The sequence below is a fragment of the Plecotus auritus genome (assembly GCF_963455305.1).
Source record: "Plecotus auritus genome assembly, chromosome: X".
In the NCBI taxonomy this organism is placed as follows: domain Eukaryota; kingdom Metazoa; phylum Chordata; class Mammalia; order Chiroptera; family Vespertilionidae; genus Plecotus; species Plecotus auritus.
Window position 1 is genome coordinate 105,271,416 of NC_137784.1, and position 18,987 is coordinate 105,290,402.

Genomic DNA, 18,987 nt, shown 5'->3' on the forward strand with positions numbered 1-18,987 from the left:
GCTAAGGTCCGACTTTTAGTTCTCCAAGAAGGTACCAGCATTTGGCCAATGAAAAAGCTTAATTAGTTGACTGATGCAAGATCCTAGGTAAATATTTGGGGGGGGGTGGGAATATTTGGAAGAAAAACTGTCTTTGGAACTGAGGTGGAGACTCAAAATTCATCATACTTTTAGTATTAAAATTTTGTCTTAAGCTGATGAGGTCATAGAATTTGGGTAAAATAAGCCTCTTCTATTTTGTATCCATCCCCCCTTTTTTTCTCATTGCTTTTTTTGGATCCTTAATAGGCTTTTCTATTGTGCATGATAAAAGGAGAATTTCCCAGCATCTCATACCACTCACTTTCCCAGAATTCTGGGATATACAGCCAATTCTTCACTGGGCATGTTCTCCTGATATCACATAGGTACCTCAAATTCAACATGTGCTCAGTCGAGTTGATCACCTTCCACATGTATCCTCTATGCCTATGTTCCCTATATTCATTTGCTGCTGCTGTTCATTAAGATTCAAGCCAGAGCCTTAAAATCTACTTAAATTCTTTGGCTTTCTTCACCCTTCACATGAAATACCAATTACTGTTTGCACATTTTACTTTTCCTCATTTTTAAGATTTCATCCCTCTCCACACTTACCTCAGATATTCTACCTAGTTCAGGCTCTCATCTTCATCTTGGATTTTCTTCACTGACATTTGATGCATTGAATATAAGTGAATCTGGGGTGCAATAAATCAGGAAAGCCTATTAGGTATATTCTAAGGAATGCAGTCCTTTGTAATCTATCTCCAGATATGTGAGCCTGAGCTGTGGCTTGAAAATATTTTTATTGCTTACCCTTATTTCCTCATATTCTTGATCTTTGTTTCACATCCTTCTTGGTACTCTGACCACAAATCTAATTGACTCAGTCACCATGGCTTAGAAAGAAAGGATCAAAATCAGGTGGATATGTCATTGGCAAAGAACACAGAATTTGATGACACACTGGTGGCAAGGGTGTGGTGAAGCAGGCATGCATACATATTTATGGGATGTTAAGTTGGTAGGACCTCTTTCGAGGGTAATTTGGCAATGGCTATTAAATATAAAATTGACCCAGGAAATCCATTTCTAGGAATTTATCCTACCGATGTACCTACACATGTGCACAAAGATGTATGCACCTAAGTAATCACTGAGGAATAGTTTATAGTAACAAAATAATAACCAATATAAATGCTTATCAAATGTGTAATGAATAAATAAAGTATGTTTCAACAATACAGGGGACTACTCTACAATTAATATGAATAAAATAAATCTATATAAGAAACAATCTCTAAAATTTTGTGATAAAAAGGCACAGATATGTGCAGCATGTGCTATCATTTGTTTACCAATTGCACACACACATATCTCTAAATAGACAAACACACTAATGTACTGCTTGTGATGTATGGGCAGAAGATCAGAAATCCCAGGGTTTCAGACTTATTTTTCATTGCACAGCTTTTATAAAGTATGATTGTCTTGGTCATGTGCATGTATTACCTAATTTAAATTAAAATACAAAAACAAAACAAAATAAAGAGCAAGTGGGAAGTTTTGATGGTTGTAGTTTAAAATATTAGAAATATCTGCATAAAAGTGGTATATATTTATGCCTTTCCTCACATGGGAAGTCAGTATATGTGAATAGGTAGTTATAAGCACAACATGCACATTTGTGTAAATAAAAATGTTTGTTAAATCATCTTAAAAGCACAAGTGACACTTAAATGTCCTAACTTATAGCAAGTACATTTAGATGTTATGTATTCAAGATGTTAATCTTTTAACCCATGTTAATAGCATAAGTTTGCTTTTCAAAAACAAGTGTACAAAGTAATGTATGCATAGCTGATGTTTCAGCTTCACTTTCTCTCCTGGAAGATTTTGACTTTAATGTATTCCTAGAAGGACAACTGAGATATAATAAAATGTATATTTAACCATTCAAAAACTTTAGGGAAGCACTTAATTGCTAAAATGCTGAATGTTTATTTTTTTTCTGCAATCCATCACAAATTCATCTGAGATAAAAGCATTATTCATGTATACAATAAAAAAACTGTCAGAAACAACTACATTGAGTACAACAGCCAGCCTTTCTCTGTAAATGGCTGCCTGTATAATGTTACCTGAATTTTAAAGAAATGTTAACCCCAAAAAGAACCTCCCTGATTGTCCTGCCACATGTAGCTCAGTTTTGATTAACTCTGAAAATCTTTAGCATAAATGCTGCCCAAGAAAGCAGGCCATAATATAGCAGCTTTAAACAAGAAGAATGAGAGCCTAGGGGTAGTGATGCTAAATTTACATTGAATAATCAAAACTGCAATTAATAGGATGAACACTATCGTAAAACTTCTTAACTAAGAGAACATATTTTTAAAGTATTTTATGCACCAACAATATACAAAGAGCAAACACTGAGTTTCCAACATCTAAATGAAACACCCCCCAAATGGTGGCAATCTAGAACTTGAAAAGCATTTTCTCATTGGAGCAGGGCTATAAACCTGCCCTGTTATATTATGGGTTGTTTCTCAGACCAGCCCAAAAGACACTTTGTAGCACAGTTTCCTGAAATAACATACATCAGAAATGTGACCTGAACATACTTTTGAAATACTGGTAAAAACTAAAGCACTGAATTGTAATGGGAACCATGACTGTACAGCCCAGAAAAATAGCGTATGTGAATCACTCAAAGAGAGAACACAATTAATGGTTAACTAAAATTCTTTGCAAAAAAGATGGTGGTGTGAAGGAAAATGAGAGGGGCCTAGAGGGAAAATCTGGGCACTTGGAGAACACAGTGGCCATCCTTAGCTCCAGAGGCCTGCGTAGTTCCCGTGGAGGCCTGAAGGGAGAGGCCCCCCAGCCACAAAGAGCTTCATCTCAGGCCAGTTGTAGCAGTGGGTGTAGAGAGCGTTGGGGAACTCATTCATGCCTCCGAAGTAGTTCACCCACAGGTTATCGTGGTTGAGCCAGCCTCTGCCACAGGTGAGCCTGAGCTTCCTCCCTGAGGGCTCTGGGGAGGAGTCTAGGTTGGACGATGCCCTCTCCTCCAGGAACTTCTGGGCACGGACGTCATAGAAGAGCAGGGAGCCATGGCCTGTGCCCACGGTGATGATGTGCTGGTAGAAGCTCAAGGAACGCACACCAGTGCCGCCCTCTCGGGAGCACAGGGGCCGGACGTTCTGCTGGCGCTGGCGCGGATCCACAAAGGAGACGTGGGACTGGGAGCCCACCGCGTACAGGGACAACTCATCGCAGTAGGTCAGGCACACGTTCTCTCTGCAGTAGGGCAGCCTGATGGACAGCAGCCTGGACAGGGTGCTGCGGGCTTTCCACAGGTGGAAGTAGCCATCTAGGGACACTGCTCCCAGCTCCTGGTTCTTGCCACTGAATGCCAGGGCCCGCACCTTTCGGTTACTGGGGTTAGTGCTGGACCTGGGGATGGTGTCCATGTCCCTCGGACGGATGTGGGCGTACACAGGGAGCCCCGCGTCATTGTGCCAGGTAATGCTGCCATTGACCATGTCCGGATCCATTCTCCACAAAGCCACAGTGCCATCGCGGGACCCGCTCACAGCCACAGTGTCACTCATCCAGGCGATGGCGAAGATCCAGTCCTTGTGGCCATGGCGGTCGCCCAGGCACACGGGGTCCAGGGTGGGCAAATGGTAGACAGCCAGGCTGTTGGGGTTCTCGCCCCCGGTGGCCAGAAGCGTCTTGGAGGGATTCAGCTCGATGGCGTGGATGCCACAGCTTGGCTGGGCCCGAGCCGGCTGGGGTTTCTGATTCCGCAAGAGCGGGATTCGCGTGATCTGGCCTGACTGCACGTCCACCACGAAGAGCGTGTTGCACTTGGTGCCGCACACCACCTGCCTGGCGTTCAGCCATTGCGACGCGAACACCTTGTTGAGAGTGCCCAGGGCCAGCTCGCGCTCTCGCAGCAGCTCTGGCAGCTTCTGCACCGCGTAGCCGCGCAGCTTGTCCTCGAAGCCAGGGAACCCCGCGCGGCCCTGCGCGCCCACCTCGCGGCCCATCAGGTAGGGCACCAGCGAGCGCGGCGTCGCCGGCCGCTTCTGCTTCTTGGGCAGCAACAGCGGGCCCTCTCCAGCCACCACCACCAAGCCCTGCGACGACGACGAGCTCGCAGCGGCCCCCTCGATGGCGGGCGCTTTCCGCTTCCTGCTACCTGTTTGCTCCATGGCCCTGGTGGGCGGCGGGCGAATGGTGGAGGTGACAGAGATGGTGGTGCGGCGGCTGTGGCGATGGCGATAGCGGTGCCGATGTCGGTGTCGGTGTCGGTGTCGATGTGTGTCACTCGTGTTGGCCGTGGCGGAGGTGGGGACTGAAGCACCTCAGTCAGCAGGGCGCGCGGGCTCTCAAGGACCAGGAGTCGTGGGCGCCCGCGGGGCGCGGAGCCTACCGAGTCTGGGGCGCAGCGGCAGCGAAGTGGGCGAGGGTGGCGGGGTCGGGGAGTAACAGGGCCCAGGAGCTGATCTCGGGCAGAGCAAGGCGGCGAGGGCGGCGGCGCGGTTCCAGGCGAGGGCGGGAAGTGTGGCTGGCGGCTAGGCTGGAGCCCAGTGGGTGTGAGACAAGGATGGTGCAGGAGGCTGTTAAAGAGGGGGCGGAGGTAGCGGGAGGAGCCGGCGGGGAGAGGGGGTGGGGTGCCTGGTAGCATAAGTCTGGGTGGGAGGGGTCGGAGGGGGGCGGGAGGTGGGGGATGGAGCCTGATCAGGGAGACTCAACCCGGGCCAGCGCTCCAGGATTCCCAGATTTCTCCACGCAAACACATCCACTTGATAGCCTACTGGGGGTTGAAGGCATGGGGGTTCACTACCCCCAGGGCAACATCCAACTAGCCTTCTTAAAATCCCTACTTAAATATAATGCAAAAGCTAAAATGTGGTCAAGTATGAGGCTAGAAGAAGCCAGGACAATTTCTGTGGAAGAAACAAATGTGCACTTGGTGCATTCCTGGGAAACCCTTTGCTGCAATTAGAGAGTGAACTTGATGGGCAATGAGGGTGTTTGGCAGAGGCAGGAAGACCCTTCTCTTTAGGTCTGTGCTGCAGCTCCTCTGGTCTTGGGCATTGACCAACTGTTCATAGTAGTTAAATTGGACAGAATTGGGGGGGGGGGGCGGGATTTGATCATGGACTAATAATGTGAGGCAAGCACGTAAAGGAAGACATGAATGAGATTATGCCTACATTGTTCATTGATCTAACAAGTACAGATTTTATAGATTGGAGTAGATTTTCAGGTATAAAGGCATGTGTCTTCAGAAATGAGATTACAAAATCATTTCTGATATATTGTATTTAGATGTAAAACAAGGCTGTCCTTAAAAATATTTTGACATCTTGTCTACATTTGTATGTATAGCCCTTGCATTATCTTTATTCTAGCCCAGGCTCTGTAACGTATTAATTGGATGTAGATACCCAGTTATTGTTTTCCCTAACTTAGATATTGACTTGCAATTAGTTTCAACTACACCATATATGCTAATGCCTCCTGATTTTTTAAAAAACTCCATCCTAAACCAACATGTCCAACTTCCTACTTGTCATTTTGCATATCAAAACAGAACATTTATACCATGGAATAATATGCAGCTGTTAAGAAAAAAGGGTCTCTTATCCTTTGAGACAGCAAAGAGGCACCTGGAGAGTATTATGCTAAGCTAAATAAGCCAGTCAGAGAAAGACAAGTACATGATCTCACTCATATGTGAAATCTAAAGAACAAAATAAACTGATGAACAAAATGGATCTAGAGACATAGAAACATGGAACAGACTGATGAATCTCTGAGGGAAGGCAGGTGTGGGTAGATGGGCGGGAAGAGATTAACCAAAGAACTGGTATGCATATATGCATAATCCATGGACACAAATAATAGTGTGATGAAGGCCTGGGGTGGGAGGAGGGAGTGGGCAAGAAGGGGTCAATGGGAAAAGGGGGGGGGGCACATCTGTAATACTTTAAACAATAAAGATAAATTTAAAAGAAGACCAGAACTTCAAATTCAACATGTTTAAACTCAAGATTTTCATTTCAATTCCCAGGCACCTAATGATCTATTGTCTCCTATCTTAATGAATAGCACCACCATTCATCTAGCTGTGTAAACCAGAGTCCTAAGACTAATCCCTGACACATCATAATGCTTCCTTATCTTTGGGTCCAATATCTACCGTCTAATTTTTTTTCAAATCCATTCAATTCTCGCCATCTCCACTGTTACCACTCTTGTATGAAACTGTTTTGTCTTGACAACTGTAGTAGCCTCCTAACTAATTTTCCTGCAACCATTCTTGTCCTCCTCCATTCAGTTCACCACACTGCAACCAGAGTGATGTTTTCAAAATGCAAATATGGCCATCTCACTGCACTGATTTAAATTAAGCAATGTTTTCCTATTGTCTTAGGATAAAGACCAAAATATTTAACACAGCGGACAAGGCCCTACATGATAGGACCAACATTCCCCAGCCACATTTCTAACTTCTCCTTATTACTTGCTTTGCTCCATACACACTAGTCCTTTTTAATTTCCTCAATAATATTACATATTTTCATGCGTCACATCCTCTTTTGCATGCTGTTCTCTCTGCCTGGGATGCTTTGTACCTGTGGTCTTACCAACTTTTACTGCCTACAGATTCTTTACCTTGTTAACTCCTTATTGTTCAGGTTTTAGGTAATGTGTCACTTTTTTAGGGAAACCATCCTTGGCCCCCCAGACTAGGTCAGATATATTATACATGGAGATCCTCTTAATTGTACTTCATGGCATTTGCCACAGGTGAAATTGCATGGTTATTTCCGTGACTGCTTCATGTCTGAATCTATCTACTGAAGGATTGAACAAAAACTCCATGAAGGCAAAGGCAATATCCACTGCGCTCTCTACCGTATCTCCAGTGTTTAGCATGTCATAGAAATTCTCAATAGTTGTTGAATAATGCTGACTAAAATTTAAGAGACCCTGGTGGATCTCTGCTTAACTGGTACATCAGAACTCAATCCTTCACACTATTTGATCAGCCACCTCTAACTTTATATAATTTGGAGGAAAAACCCTTCACTACCTGACATTTTAGAGTCTTTAAAATTATTTACTCTTCAGCTGATTTAGTTGTGATTTTGTCTGGATCTATTCAAAGTATAATTCACTCAATTTTTCCAAAAATATAATCCTCTATTCTTACAAAACTCTGGATCAATTGATGTGATAGACAACCCTAGAAAACACTGAACAATTAGATTAGAAGTAGAATACTTTGCTGTCAAAGATTACTGTGTTGGGGGGGGGGTGAGAGCATGAGTGGGGGTGAAGGGCAATGGGGGGATAAGGACACATGTAATACCTTAATCAATAAAGAATAAAGGAGAAAAAAAAAGATTACTGTGTTGTCTTTCAGCTGTGGAGAAAACTGCCAGAAATGACATAATACTGTTTCCAGGTATGGTCGATCACCTTAACTCCAAGGATCAGCCTTGATGGGACAAAAGAACTTTCAAGCAGAACCTCAGCATTTAATACTTACCTTAAATGGGCATTTTAATGCCATGAAATAATCAGAGGAGACTGTCATAGTCCTTTGAAAGATCATTATTTCAAGTAATATCAAAGAGTGCCATATGTTAGCTACCATTGTCTTTAACACACAATTTAATGGTTTAATGTCACTTGTAGATAGATCGAATCTCCTGGTGCAGATCCTGTGTACAAAAAAGTTTAGTGTCTATGTATATATTGATTGCATGGTTTTACTGTCAAGAACTAGAGCAATCTTATTAACAAATTACTCCTAAGAATGTCTCAACATTTAGGTAGAATCCTAAACCATTCTTTTGGCACTTATCTTTCAAAACTCAGTAATTCAGTTAAAAATTGCTTATAGCAGCATAGAACTCATTTTTGTACTTTCATATTCAGGTTGGGAAACATTTTGCAACTAATGTATAATAGTAAAGCAGTGGGAAACTTGTTCTGTATCGATTGCCACATTTTCTTCCTTCATGAAAAGTGCCTATTGACTATTGTTTTCATCATTTTTCTAGGTCAACTCCACTTATGCCATGCTTTGTTAGAACTTAGGTTTCTGAGAGGAGCACATGTCCAGGTACACTAGAATTGATCTGAATGTAAGATCCATTACATTCAAGGTCTGGTTTTGCCTGACGATATCCCCACATATTACCTCTGTGAGAAAGTAGGGTGCCCTGTCATCTGGATACAAATTTTGGTAAAGCTTTTCAACCTTCATAAGATGGCAACCTTATCACATACATTAAATTAGCACAGTAGTTGGTAGCATGGCCCTTTTAAATACCTATATGGCTCAGGCAACTTACTTGACCTCTCATGGACTCACTTTACCCACTGAAAAATTTACTTTTTAATCTCTATAATTGTGTAGAAACAAATGCTTAGTAAATGATAGCAATTATTAGTTCTGGATTTTCCAGCCTATGACCCTGCCTATGATGAGCAATACATACTACTGCCCTTTCAGACATTATCAGAGAATATAACCTCAGTGCATCTTATCTCTTCAAATTGCCCAACCAACCCCTTGTCTGCCTGGGAAAGTCATATTCATCCCTCAAGTCTCATTTCAAATTTTACCTCCACTTTGATAACCTCTTTGACTCTTCCAGATAGGTTTAAAGGCATATTCTTTTGTACAATATGAACATACTTTATTATAATTAACTTACTTCATTCTCTTCATTGGCTTGTCTAATTCTAAAACAACTTCAAGCCCCTTTGAGGTAGAAACATTTTAAAAAATATATTTGGATCCCCAGAATCTAGCACAGTGCCTGGCATATGGATGGCTCATGCACATTTGCTTAAGGCATGAACAAATGAATTTAGCTTTTATCCAAACTTGCTAATAAAATGTAATAGTTAGCCTTCTGATGGCTGGTTCACATAATTCCAGTTTTATTCTTGAGTCACCTTACACCACCAGAAGACTGTATCATAGGATCAAATTAGCTTAGTATTTGCTGATTCAGTTTCACTCACTTGCACTGTAATATTATGCTTTAGGCACTTATCAAAGGTCATTAAAAATAGCCAAACAGCTATATGGATATCCCTTTGCATTTATTGTAAATCTGTTATAGAAGGGCACTGTTTAGCATATTGCTCAATGTCCCCTTTATACAATGTCACACATAAAATTAATTTTATGATCTAATGCCAAAAAAGCCTTTATTTCTGTGGAATTATTACATTTTATCCTTTCTGACCATGAGAACTATTGAAGAGTACAGGCTGTAAAGTCAGAGAGTCTTTGACTTGAATCTTGGCTCCATTAGGATTATAGTTTTGTGACACTGGGCAAGATAGTTTTTCCAACCTCTGTAACCATCTGTAAAATGAGGATTCTAACACCAATTCACCATGATTGTTGTGAAGATAGATGTAATGTCAAAGCACCTAGCACATAATATGTGTTAAGTACATGGTAAAAACTAATTTACTTTTTTTCCTTGGCTGCTAGGAAGCACAAAGACAAATAGGATACTTAATCATAGCAGCAAGATCAACTTTTCTACTTTCTCTCTTTCTTAGTCATGATTTAGACTTTTTTGAATTTTATTCTTAAAATCTACTTCAATTATGGAAAGAAGGCATATAAAATATATAAATACATTATTACCTGTGATTTCACAACAAAAAAATCACCATTAGTTATAAACACTAAAGTTAAAATTATCATAGACTGATATAGAATAGGAAATGTTGAGATTTAAGGGACAAATAAGAAAACTCTAGTATTTCTATAATTTCCCCCCTTTAGTTGCCATAATATCAAAAATACCACCATTAGAGGTCATTTCAGGGATATCTCTCCAAATAGGATCTTTGAAATATAAATACATGAATATACCGGGTAAGGCAAAGTAGGTTTACAGTTTAAGAAGAAACAGAGTTTATTCTTGCATTATTATTTATTATTGTATTATATATTTTTCCATATGAGTAATTGTAAACTGACTTTTGCCCACCCCTATACATTCAAGTATGATTGACTTTTTATCACCAAGATTAATAAGATCAAAAACAGAAGTATTTCCTAGAGGAAAAGGACATGAAGAAGAGAGCAATAGAAGAGCGAGAAAATGATTACATATAGAATATTGACTTTACTCATATACTAATTTTCTCCAGTTAGGCTTTATCATACTATTCTTTGGAACATAACTTAAAGAAGAAATAATCACTTTGCAACATGACCTCTAACTAAAGAGACCTATTATGGAATATGCATTCGAATTGCTCATAGATATCTTTGTGGAGAAAAGTGGGAAAAATGCTAGAGCAATAAGATAGATTGCAATGTGGATTATTAATGATTAATGATTACATTTATTCAATAAGGATTTATTACATGCCTGTAATGTGTTATAAATGAATTAGATCATAGGAAATACAAAGACATAAAGTCATTCCCTTCAATGTATTGGCATTGTAGTGTGACAAAGGGACATAATTGAAGGACCAAAGGAGGAAGCCAAACATATTAAAGCAACAGTTATATAGATAACTGCTATGTATCAGGAACTTTGCCATGACCCATGGGTATATAATATATATATATTTTAAATTAAAAGGTATATGTTTTTTACATATATTTGCATGTATTTAAATATATGCATATATATACTTAATTATAATCTCCATTTTTTGATAACCTATGTTGCATTATAGGTTTTACATATATCTATTCTTCATAAGAAATCTGCATGATAGAGTACATTCTTTCAATTTTCAAACTGATGACACTGAGGTTTAGTAAGGTGAAATAGCTAATAAGTGGCAGAGATGAAATTCCAACCCAGGGCAGTACCCTTTTTTCCATCATATTGTATCCACTACAATATACTTTTCTGGGCCTTTGCCAGTACCAAAAAAGGGATGAGTGGTTCATAAGGATGGGCTCAAGTAAGTCAACATACTCCAGTCCTAGTTTCTGACCACTAAGTGACTTGGAGCGCTAAACAAATCTAGATGATTCACAGCCTTCCAACTTACCCTGCCAGCATTGTGCTTGGTGCGGTAGGCAGCCTTTAAGATGGTCCCTAACGATCCGTGTCTTCTAGTTTTCTTACCCCCTACTGACCTTATTCTAATCAACAGAATATGGCAAAGATTATGGGATATTGCTTCTGTGAATAATTTACCAAAGAATGTGTCCTCTCTCTCTCTCTCTCTCTCTCTCTCTCTCTCTCTCTCTCTCTCTCCCTCCTTCCATCCCTCCCTCCCTCCCTGGCTCACTGTGAGAGAAGCCAACTTCCAACTGTCATTTTGTGAGTTACATTATGGAAAGACTCACATGGTAAGGAGCTGATGTTAGCCTGCCTACAGCCACATGAGTGAGCTTGGTAGTTGATTATCCCTCCCCTGCCCCCAGATGAGCCGTGAGGTGAGACCCCAGCCCTGGCTGACACCTTGATTGCAGTCTGTTGAAAGACTCTGAGCCATATAAATACAGATAAGCTGTGCCCAGATTTTCCTGATATACAAAAACTGTGAGATAATAAATGTTTGGTGTTTTAAGCTAGCATGTTTTGGGGTAATTTGTTCTACAGAAATCGTTTACATACTAGGGAAAAATGTTTTCCAGATATATAAACAGTTGATTCTATGAGAATAATGGCTGGGCTACTGACTCAACACAGGAACAAGTTCATGACTTGAGCTCTTAAACCATTAAAATATTTACTGAGCATTTACCAAGCACCAGACCCACAGTATATTACCTTAGTTCTTTAAATCAACTCTATGGAAATACTGTAGTAAAACCCATTTGGCTAATGAGGAAACTGAGGTACAAAGTTTTCTAATTTGCACAGCCAGCAAAGTAGCAAAGCTTTGATTTGCGTCCAAATCCTGTGACTCTAGAGTGAGCCTGTGATTCTTACACAGTTAGCCATATTGTCTCCACTATTATACATATTCTCAGTATATTTCCTAGAGGTTCACTAAGTGGTTCTCTCTCTCAGTCTTCTTTTTTATAAAGACATAAAAAGAAATATTTATCAAATTTAGAGTTGAAATTAAACTGGGAAGCAGAATGAATAATATACATAACACAAGCATGATTTAAAAATATCAATAGATTGGGGAAATATTCCAAATCTAACATGGTTACATTTAATGGAAATATGGGTTTATTTGCATATTTAAAATATTTAAATATAAAAGGGAAGCAACATGCTTTCACACTTAGAAAACTTAAACAGTAAGCTCAAAGAGTGAATAAGAAAGGTCTTGTAATGTTAGGCTCTAATAGTTGAAGTACAGTCCATAGAATGAAGCAAGATATCATTTTACTCTATATGAGTAGGTTAGATTATACGTGAAGTGCTACTTTTAAAATTGGCCACCTAGAAGAGTGCATTATCAGGGGGATTACCAATGAATTGTGGGGGTAGGTGCTGTTTCCCAGCAGACACTTTGAAAACTTGAGGAAGTTTTTTGTCTTAAAATTTAGTTGTTATTATACAAATTATAAAACATTTTATTCTATTACTAGAGGCCCAGTGTATGGATTCATGCACCAGTGGGGTCCCTCGGCCTGACCTGCAGGGATCAGGCCAAAATCTGCTCTACAGAATCTGCCAAAGGGTCCTGGATTGTGAGAGGGCGGTTCTTGGGTGATGCACCCTGGAATCAGGCTCCCTCTTCTCTGGTTCCGGGTGCATCACCTGAGAACCACAGTTGCCAAATCACCACAGCTCGGCAGCTCCTGCATTGAGCATCTTCCCCCTGGTGGTCAGTGTGCATCATAGCTACCAGTCGGAGCATCTGCCCCCTGGTGGTTGGGCAGTCGCTTAGGCTTTTATATATATAGATAAATTTATATCATTGCATTTCTCATTTATATTAAAGTTCAAGAATTATATAGGTTTTTATTATCTATGAATTTAATTTCAGTAAAATGGTTGTTTGCAAATTTTGGTCATTAGATCACATAAGCTTAATAAGAATAGCACTGGAACATATTTAGGGTACAATAAGCAGGATAGTGAGGAGACATGAAAGGAGTTGTGCTGGCATGACAGCATGAAGAGAAATATTACTGTAAGGTAGCATGAGAGTTGTTTTAAATATTTAATGGCTTGTCCTACAGAGTAGGTACTAGAATTGTGTTACGTTGTCTATAGTTTCCAAAATAATAACTAAAATAAGATAAACAAAACAAGTTCCAGAGAGCAGATTTCAGTGAACTACAAGGGAGACCTTTTCAACAGGGCATTCTATGATAGAGTGGGTGGCTTTGTGCAGTTGAGAGTTGCATGTCACCACATGTAGTCAAGTACTATCTGACTGACTAATACATGAGACGTATTTAGTCAAGATGTGTTCAATAAATGAATAAATGTTATGCAAGAGATTCTAGAATTTGAATTAGATAAATTTTATGGTTATTTCACACTCTGAAAGTCTGTAATTAAGAATGTAACTGACTCCAGCCTCCATGGCTCAGTAGTTGAGTGTCGACCTATGAACCGGGAGGTCAAGGTTGATTCCTCATCAGGGCACATGCCCAGGTTGCAGGCTCAATCCCCAGTGGGGGTTGTGCAGGAGGCAGCTGATCAATGATTCTCTCCCATCATTGATTTTTTTAATATATATTTTTATTGATATTTTACAGAGAGGAAGGGAGAGGGATAGAGAGCTAGAAACATCGATGAGAGAGAAACTTCGATCAGCTGCCTCTTGCACACCTCCCACTGGGGATGTGCCCGCAACCAAGGTACATGCTCTTGACCGGAATCGAACCTGGGACCCTTCAGTCTGCAGGCCGACGCTCTATCCACTGAGCCAAACTGGTTTCGGCACATCATTTATGTTTTTATCTCTCTACCCCTCTCCATTCCTCTATAAAATTAATAAAAAATATATTTTTAAAAATGACTGTAACTATACATTATATATCATAGTAAATCATGTATTTAAGAATGTAGAAGCCACACATGTGATACTGAAAAGAAGGCATATCTGATGTATGTGCTATAGCAATGTCAACTACCATAAATGATTGTCAATCTGCACAGTATACAGAATCACAAAATTTCCAAACTCTGTTTTAATAAAGCATAGATTATTGACTAAATTTTGGTAAAGTTTATAAATGGACAGGGTACATAAAACAAGGAAAAACCTGTCATCTTGTCCAATTAAGTGATAGAAGAAGGTAAGTAGGACAAGTGCTCTCATTTACTGGGTAAATGGTCTGGTGGCAGTAAATTAAAAATTCAGAAATGAGATTTAACTCTAACTCTCCTTATCAGGAAATATTGATAGACTCTTTATCAATACTCATTGAGAATCTATTGAATGTGTAATAATATGCTAGGTTCTATAGAGCATCTGCAAGAAATTACAAGGGCCATGCTTTCAAAGAGTTTCTACTTTGGTTAGGAAGATAGGATGAAAATAATTTAATATTTAAAATAATTTTTTAAATTCATGACTATAAAATTAAGTGCTAGTATAAGGAGTCAAAAAGGAGTCATAAAATGTCTTATAGGAAATCCTAGAAGGAAATTACTCACTACAGACTCTGGGATAAAGAACATTCATGGAGGAGAAGTGACTTCCTTGAACTTTGAAGGTTATGAACAGCATAGTGTAGAAAAATATCTGATGAAAGCAGGGTAATTGTGTAATAGAAAAGTGGGAAATTGACTTGGACAACTAAACTAAAAATCTTCCAATTATAGAGGACCTTAGAAGCCATGCAGAGTAGTACCAGTAAATATGAAAATATCACAGATTTTTGAGAAGATGAATGATATGATGGGTATATAATTTAAAGGAAATTAAATTAACCATGGTTTATTAGTTGGCTTAATCAGGGAGAAAGCAGATTGTGAGATAAGTAGGTATAATAATCCATTCAGAGGGAAATAGTGTTTTAGAATGACGAGTTTTCTCTGGGAATGAAATTTAAGGTAGAAACATGTATAAATAATACTAATAAGACTTGTGTATTGCCTGGGTGTAAGAGATACAGAAGAAGAATTAGTCAGTGACTACAAAATTTGGAGCTTAAGAATTGACAGAGATAAGAAATTCAAAAGGAAAAGTCAAGAAAAGTAGGGAGGATGATTTCTAAATTGATTAAATAGTGAACAAATGAATTTAAGATGTCTCTAAAAAAACACACAAAAAACAACAATGAAAAAAGCACATTTTTATGACTTGCAAACATTTTTGAGACATATCTATCTTTTTATTTCCTCATAATAACACCACAAGTACAAAGCCTTAGTATTCTTTGATTTCTTACATTGGAAGATATAACAGATAAAGCAGGCTTTAGAATTTGTTATTTAATAATGCTAAAAGTCATGTTAAGAATTCCTAAACAAAGTATGGAAGGCTGGAAGCTACTATAAAAGATATAGAGAGATGGAAGGTAGAGCATTGAGAAAGGTACAGAATTAAGTGCTGGTTGTAATTCATTTCACCCAGATGTTCTCATTAACTATTTATTTATTTTGGCAAGGAAAACTCTGTTCAGCTTAGAAAAATAACTGTCTTCAATATCATTGCTCTTTGAAGGCAGATACCCTTAGCGTGCCCAAGTGATAATGGAAATACAGCAAGTTGACATGGTTTGGGAAAGCATTTTCAATGTGTGTGGGAATTTGAATGTAAATATCCTATTTTTTCATACCCAAATGTTCTAGGAAAATTACTAATGGGACAAAAATCATGAAAATAAATAAGAAAAAACTCAGGAAGTTAGAACTTCTAGAACTTGGGTCATATCCATATTATATCAAAACAATTGGTTAAAATGCCAAGAAAATTGCATTCAGATTTTTGATGTATTTGACTAGAGTGGATTCTAGTGCACTACACACAGTAGGCATTCAATAAATGTGAATAGCGATACTAATGATTTAATAAGTTTTTAAACTTTTGAATCTATTGGGTTGGATTAGCTAAAATCATTCTGTTGTAAAACAATAACAATGACAACAATAACAAAAAACACACACACCAGGTAAGAGATTCAAAAATGGGTGCAGAGTAAGTGGAAGCTGCACTCACTGCTCCTGGCACCAAACCTGATTTACAGCTGAATTATAGGCTAATCAACCTGAATAACTGAAGGCTAGTTGAACTGAATTATTATAGCCAAGGATTTCCAGAAGAAGCCACATAGAGACTGGTAAGAAGGGTAGAGCTGCAGAAAAGGCTGGCCCCTGCAACCATGTGTGGCAGCTGAGAATTTGGAGGAATATCTTAACTGCAAAATTCCCTCTCTGCAGGAGATCAGGCTCTCAGCACCTTGCAGGGATCCCCAACTCAGAGCAACAGAGATGAGAAGCGGAGCATGCATAGCATTTGGTGGTGAAAATCAGTGGGGATTTAGTTCTGCATGGGAAAGGGAGGGCTGCTCAGAGCTGGGACATTTGTGTGTATCTCTCTTGGAGGCTATTGTCTGGGACTGGGATGAAGTACTTGGCCCCCTCCTTTGGGCCAGCTGGACACTTTTTTGATATCTCCAGAGTTCCAGTGGTTCTGCCCTCCTGAGCTTGCTCCTGCAGAGGGAATGGCTGGATGCACCTAACCTGAACATGTAGCACACTCCTCCTGGGGGAATAAGAGTTGGAGACCCTGGTAGAGACAGAGTGGTATGGTTCTGGAGTAGCAGCCACTTTCGCCTTATTGAGTACCTGACCACACAGTCCCCAAAGTGGGGACCCACAAACCCTGTCCTTCCAACCCACCCTGGTCAGCCCACCCTACCAAGCTTGAGACCTGTGGAAGGGTCTGTGGGTCATGGCCAGCCTGGGCCCACTCTACAAACTTTCCTCGGAAGGCTTTGGAGGAAAAACAGGCAACTTTAGGGGGAGGTGGAGTAGCTTACAGGTGGAGACAGACCTCAGAGAGCCTTGGACCTTTTACAGGTGCAGAACTCTAAGTTGGAAGAATCTTACCCTTGTACACAGATTAGCCCTCCCATGCATAGCCAGGCCCAGTAGACACAGTCACAAATAGTGAATAGCGTGGTAGCTCCAGACAGGTAGCCTAAATTTGGTTACATGCAATGTCTGACATCAACCTGTACCTGAACCCCACCCAAGTGAACCCAGAACCAACACTATCAGTGGTGGGCTTCAGATCACACCAGAGCTCCACCCAATTAGCCGCACAAGCTGTACACCCAAAGGGATATTTTTGCAGGCACCAGCCCTGCTGGAAACAACTCTGCCTTAGGGGGGCAGCCCCTGCACAGTGACTCAGACACACTAATGGAGGTTTACCTTATAGTCATGAAGCCTGAAGTGTTAACTCCACCTACGAAAGGGCCAACAGAATTCAAGTCTCAACTGCAACAAGGGGTGCACATAATCAGCAAGAAACATTCCTAGAGCACAAAGCTCAGGTGATCTGGAAGATTGTGCCACTGAACCCAACAAGACACCTACATCATAAAGCCATTATAACAAGTTTGGGAATCATAAAAGATCTCCCTAATGCACAGAGACAAAATGGGGAGACAAAATAAAGTGCTCCAAATAAACAAACAAAAAATAAGAGAAAGTCCCAGAAAAAGAATTAAATTAAATGGCTGAAATGGAAACAACCAAAATACCAGAGGTAGAGTTTCAAACAATGGTTATAAGGATGCTCAAGAACCTTAAGGAATAATGGATTATCTCAGTGAGAACTTCAACAAAGATAGTAAGCATTAAAAAAGACAAAGAAACATCGATCAGACCATAAAACCTCAGAGGGAAGGTAGGGGAGGGTGGGGGTAAGGGGGAGAGATCAACCAAAGGACTTATATGCATGAATATAAGCCTAAGCAATGGACACAGACAACAGGGGGGTGAGGGCATGAGTGGGGGGGGGATGAGGAGGATAATGGGGGAATAAGGACACATATGTAACACCTTAATCAATAAAGAAATAAAAAAAAAGACAAAGAGCCCTAGCTGGTTTTGCTCAATGGATAGTGTTGGCCTGTGGGACTGAAGGTTCCTGGATTCAATTCCTATCAAGGGTACATGCCTGAGTTGTGGGCTCGATCCCCACTAGGGGTCATTCAGGAGACAGACAATCAATGATTTTCTCTCATCATTGATGTTTCTGTCTCTCTCTCTTCCTTCCTCTCTGAAATAAAAATAATTTTAAAAATGACAAAGAAACCATAAAATAGAACCAGTTAGATATGAACAATACAATATATGAAATGAAGAATACACTAGGAGGAACCAACAGCAGGTTAGGTAAAGCAGAGGATTGAATCAGTGATTTAGAGGACAATATAACAGTAAGCACCCAAGCAGAGCATAAAAAAGAAAATTAATATTTGAAAAAGAAGGCAAGAACATACAATGGGGTAAAGACAATGTCTTTAACCAATGATGTTGAGAAAATTGGACAGATACATGCAAAAAAATGAAACTAGACCATTAACTTACACAGTACACAAGAATAAACTCAAAATGGATTAAAAACTTAAATGTAAGTCTTGAAATCATAAAGATCCTAGAAGAAAACATAGCCAGTAAAATTTCAGACATTTTTCATATATATCTCCTAGGGCATGGAAAACAAAGGCAAAGTACACAAATGTACTACATCAAACTAAAAATCTTCTGTATAGCAAAAGAAACCATCAACAAAATGAAAAGGAAACCCACTGAATAGGAGAACATATTTGCCATCTGATAAGTGTCTAATTTCCAAAATATATAAAGAACTTATGTAATTCAACCCCAGGAAGACAAAAAAATTCAATTAAAAAATGGGCAAAGGAATAGACACTTATCCAAGGAGGACATACAGATGGCCAACAGACATATGAAAAATGTTCTAAGTCACTAAGCATCAGAAAGATATAAATTTAAAAAATTAAAATCACAATGATATGTCACCTCACCC

The 18,987-nt window shown here is 39.7% G+C and overlaps 1 protein-coding gene across 1 annotated transcript; it reads right to left on the reverse strand.

Moving 5' to 3' along the window:
- Positions 1 to 2,852: 2,852 nt before the first annotated feature.
- On the reverse strand, positions 2,853 to 4,244 carry LOC308240233 (DDB1- and CUL4-associated factor 12-like protein 2; the record flags this gene model as incomplete). Its single annotated transcript, XM_080653133.1, has 1 exon — positions 2,853 to 4,244. One exon carries the CDS (start codon positions 4,242 to 4,244, stop codon positions 2,853 to 2,855), a length of 1,392 nt encoding a protein of 463 aa, XP_080509259.1.
- Between the last annotated feature and the right edge of the window lie 14,743 nt (positions 4,245 to 18,987).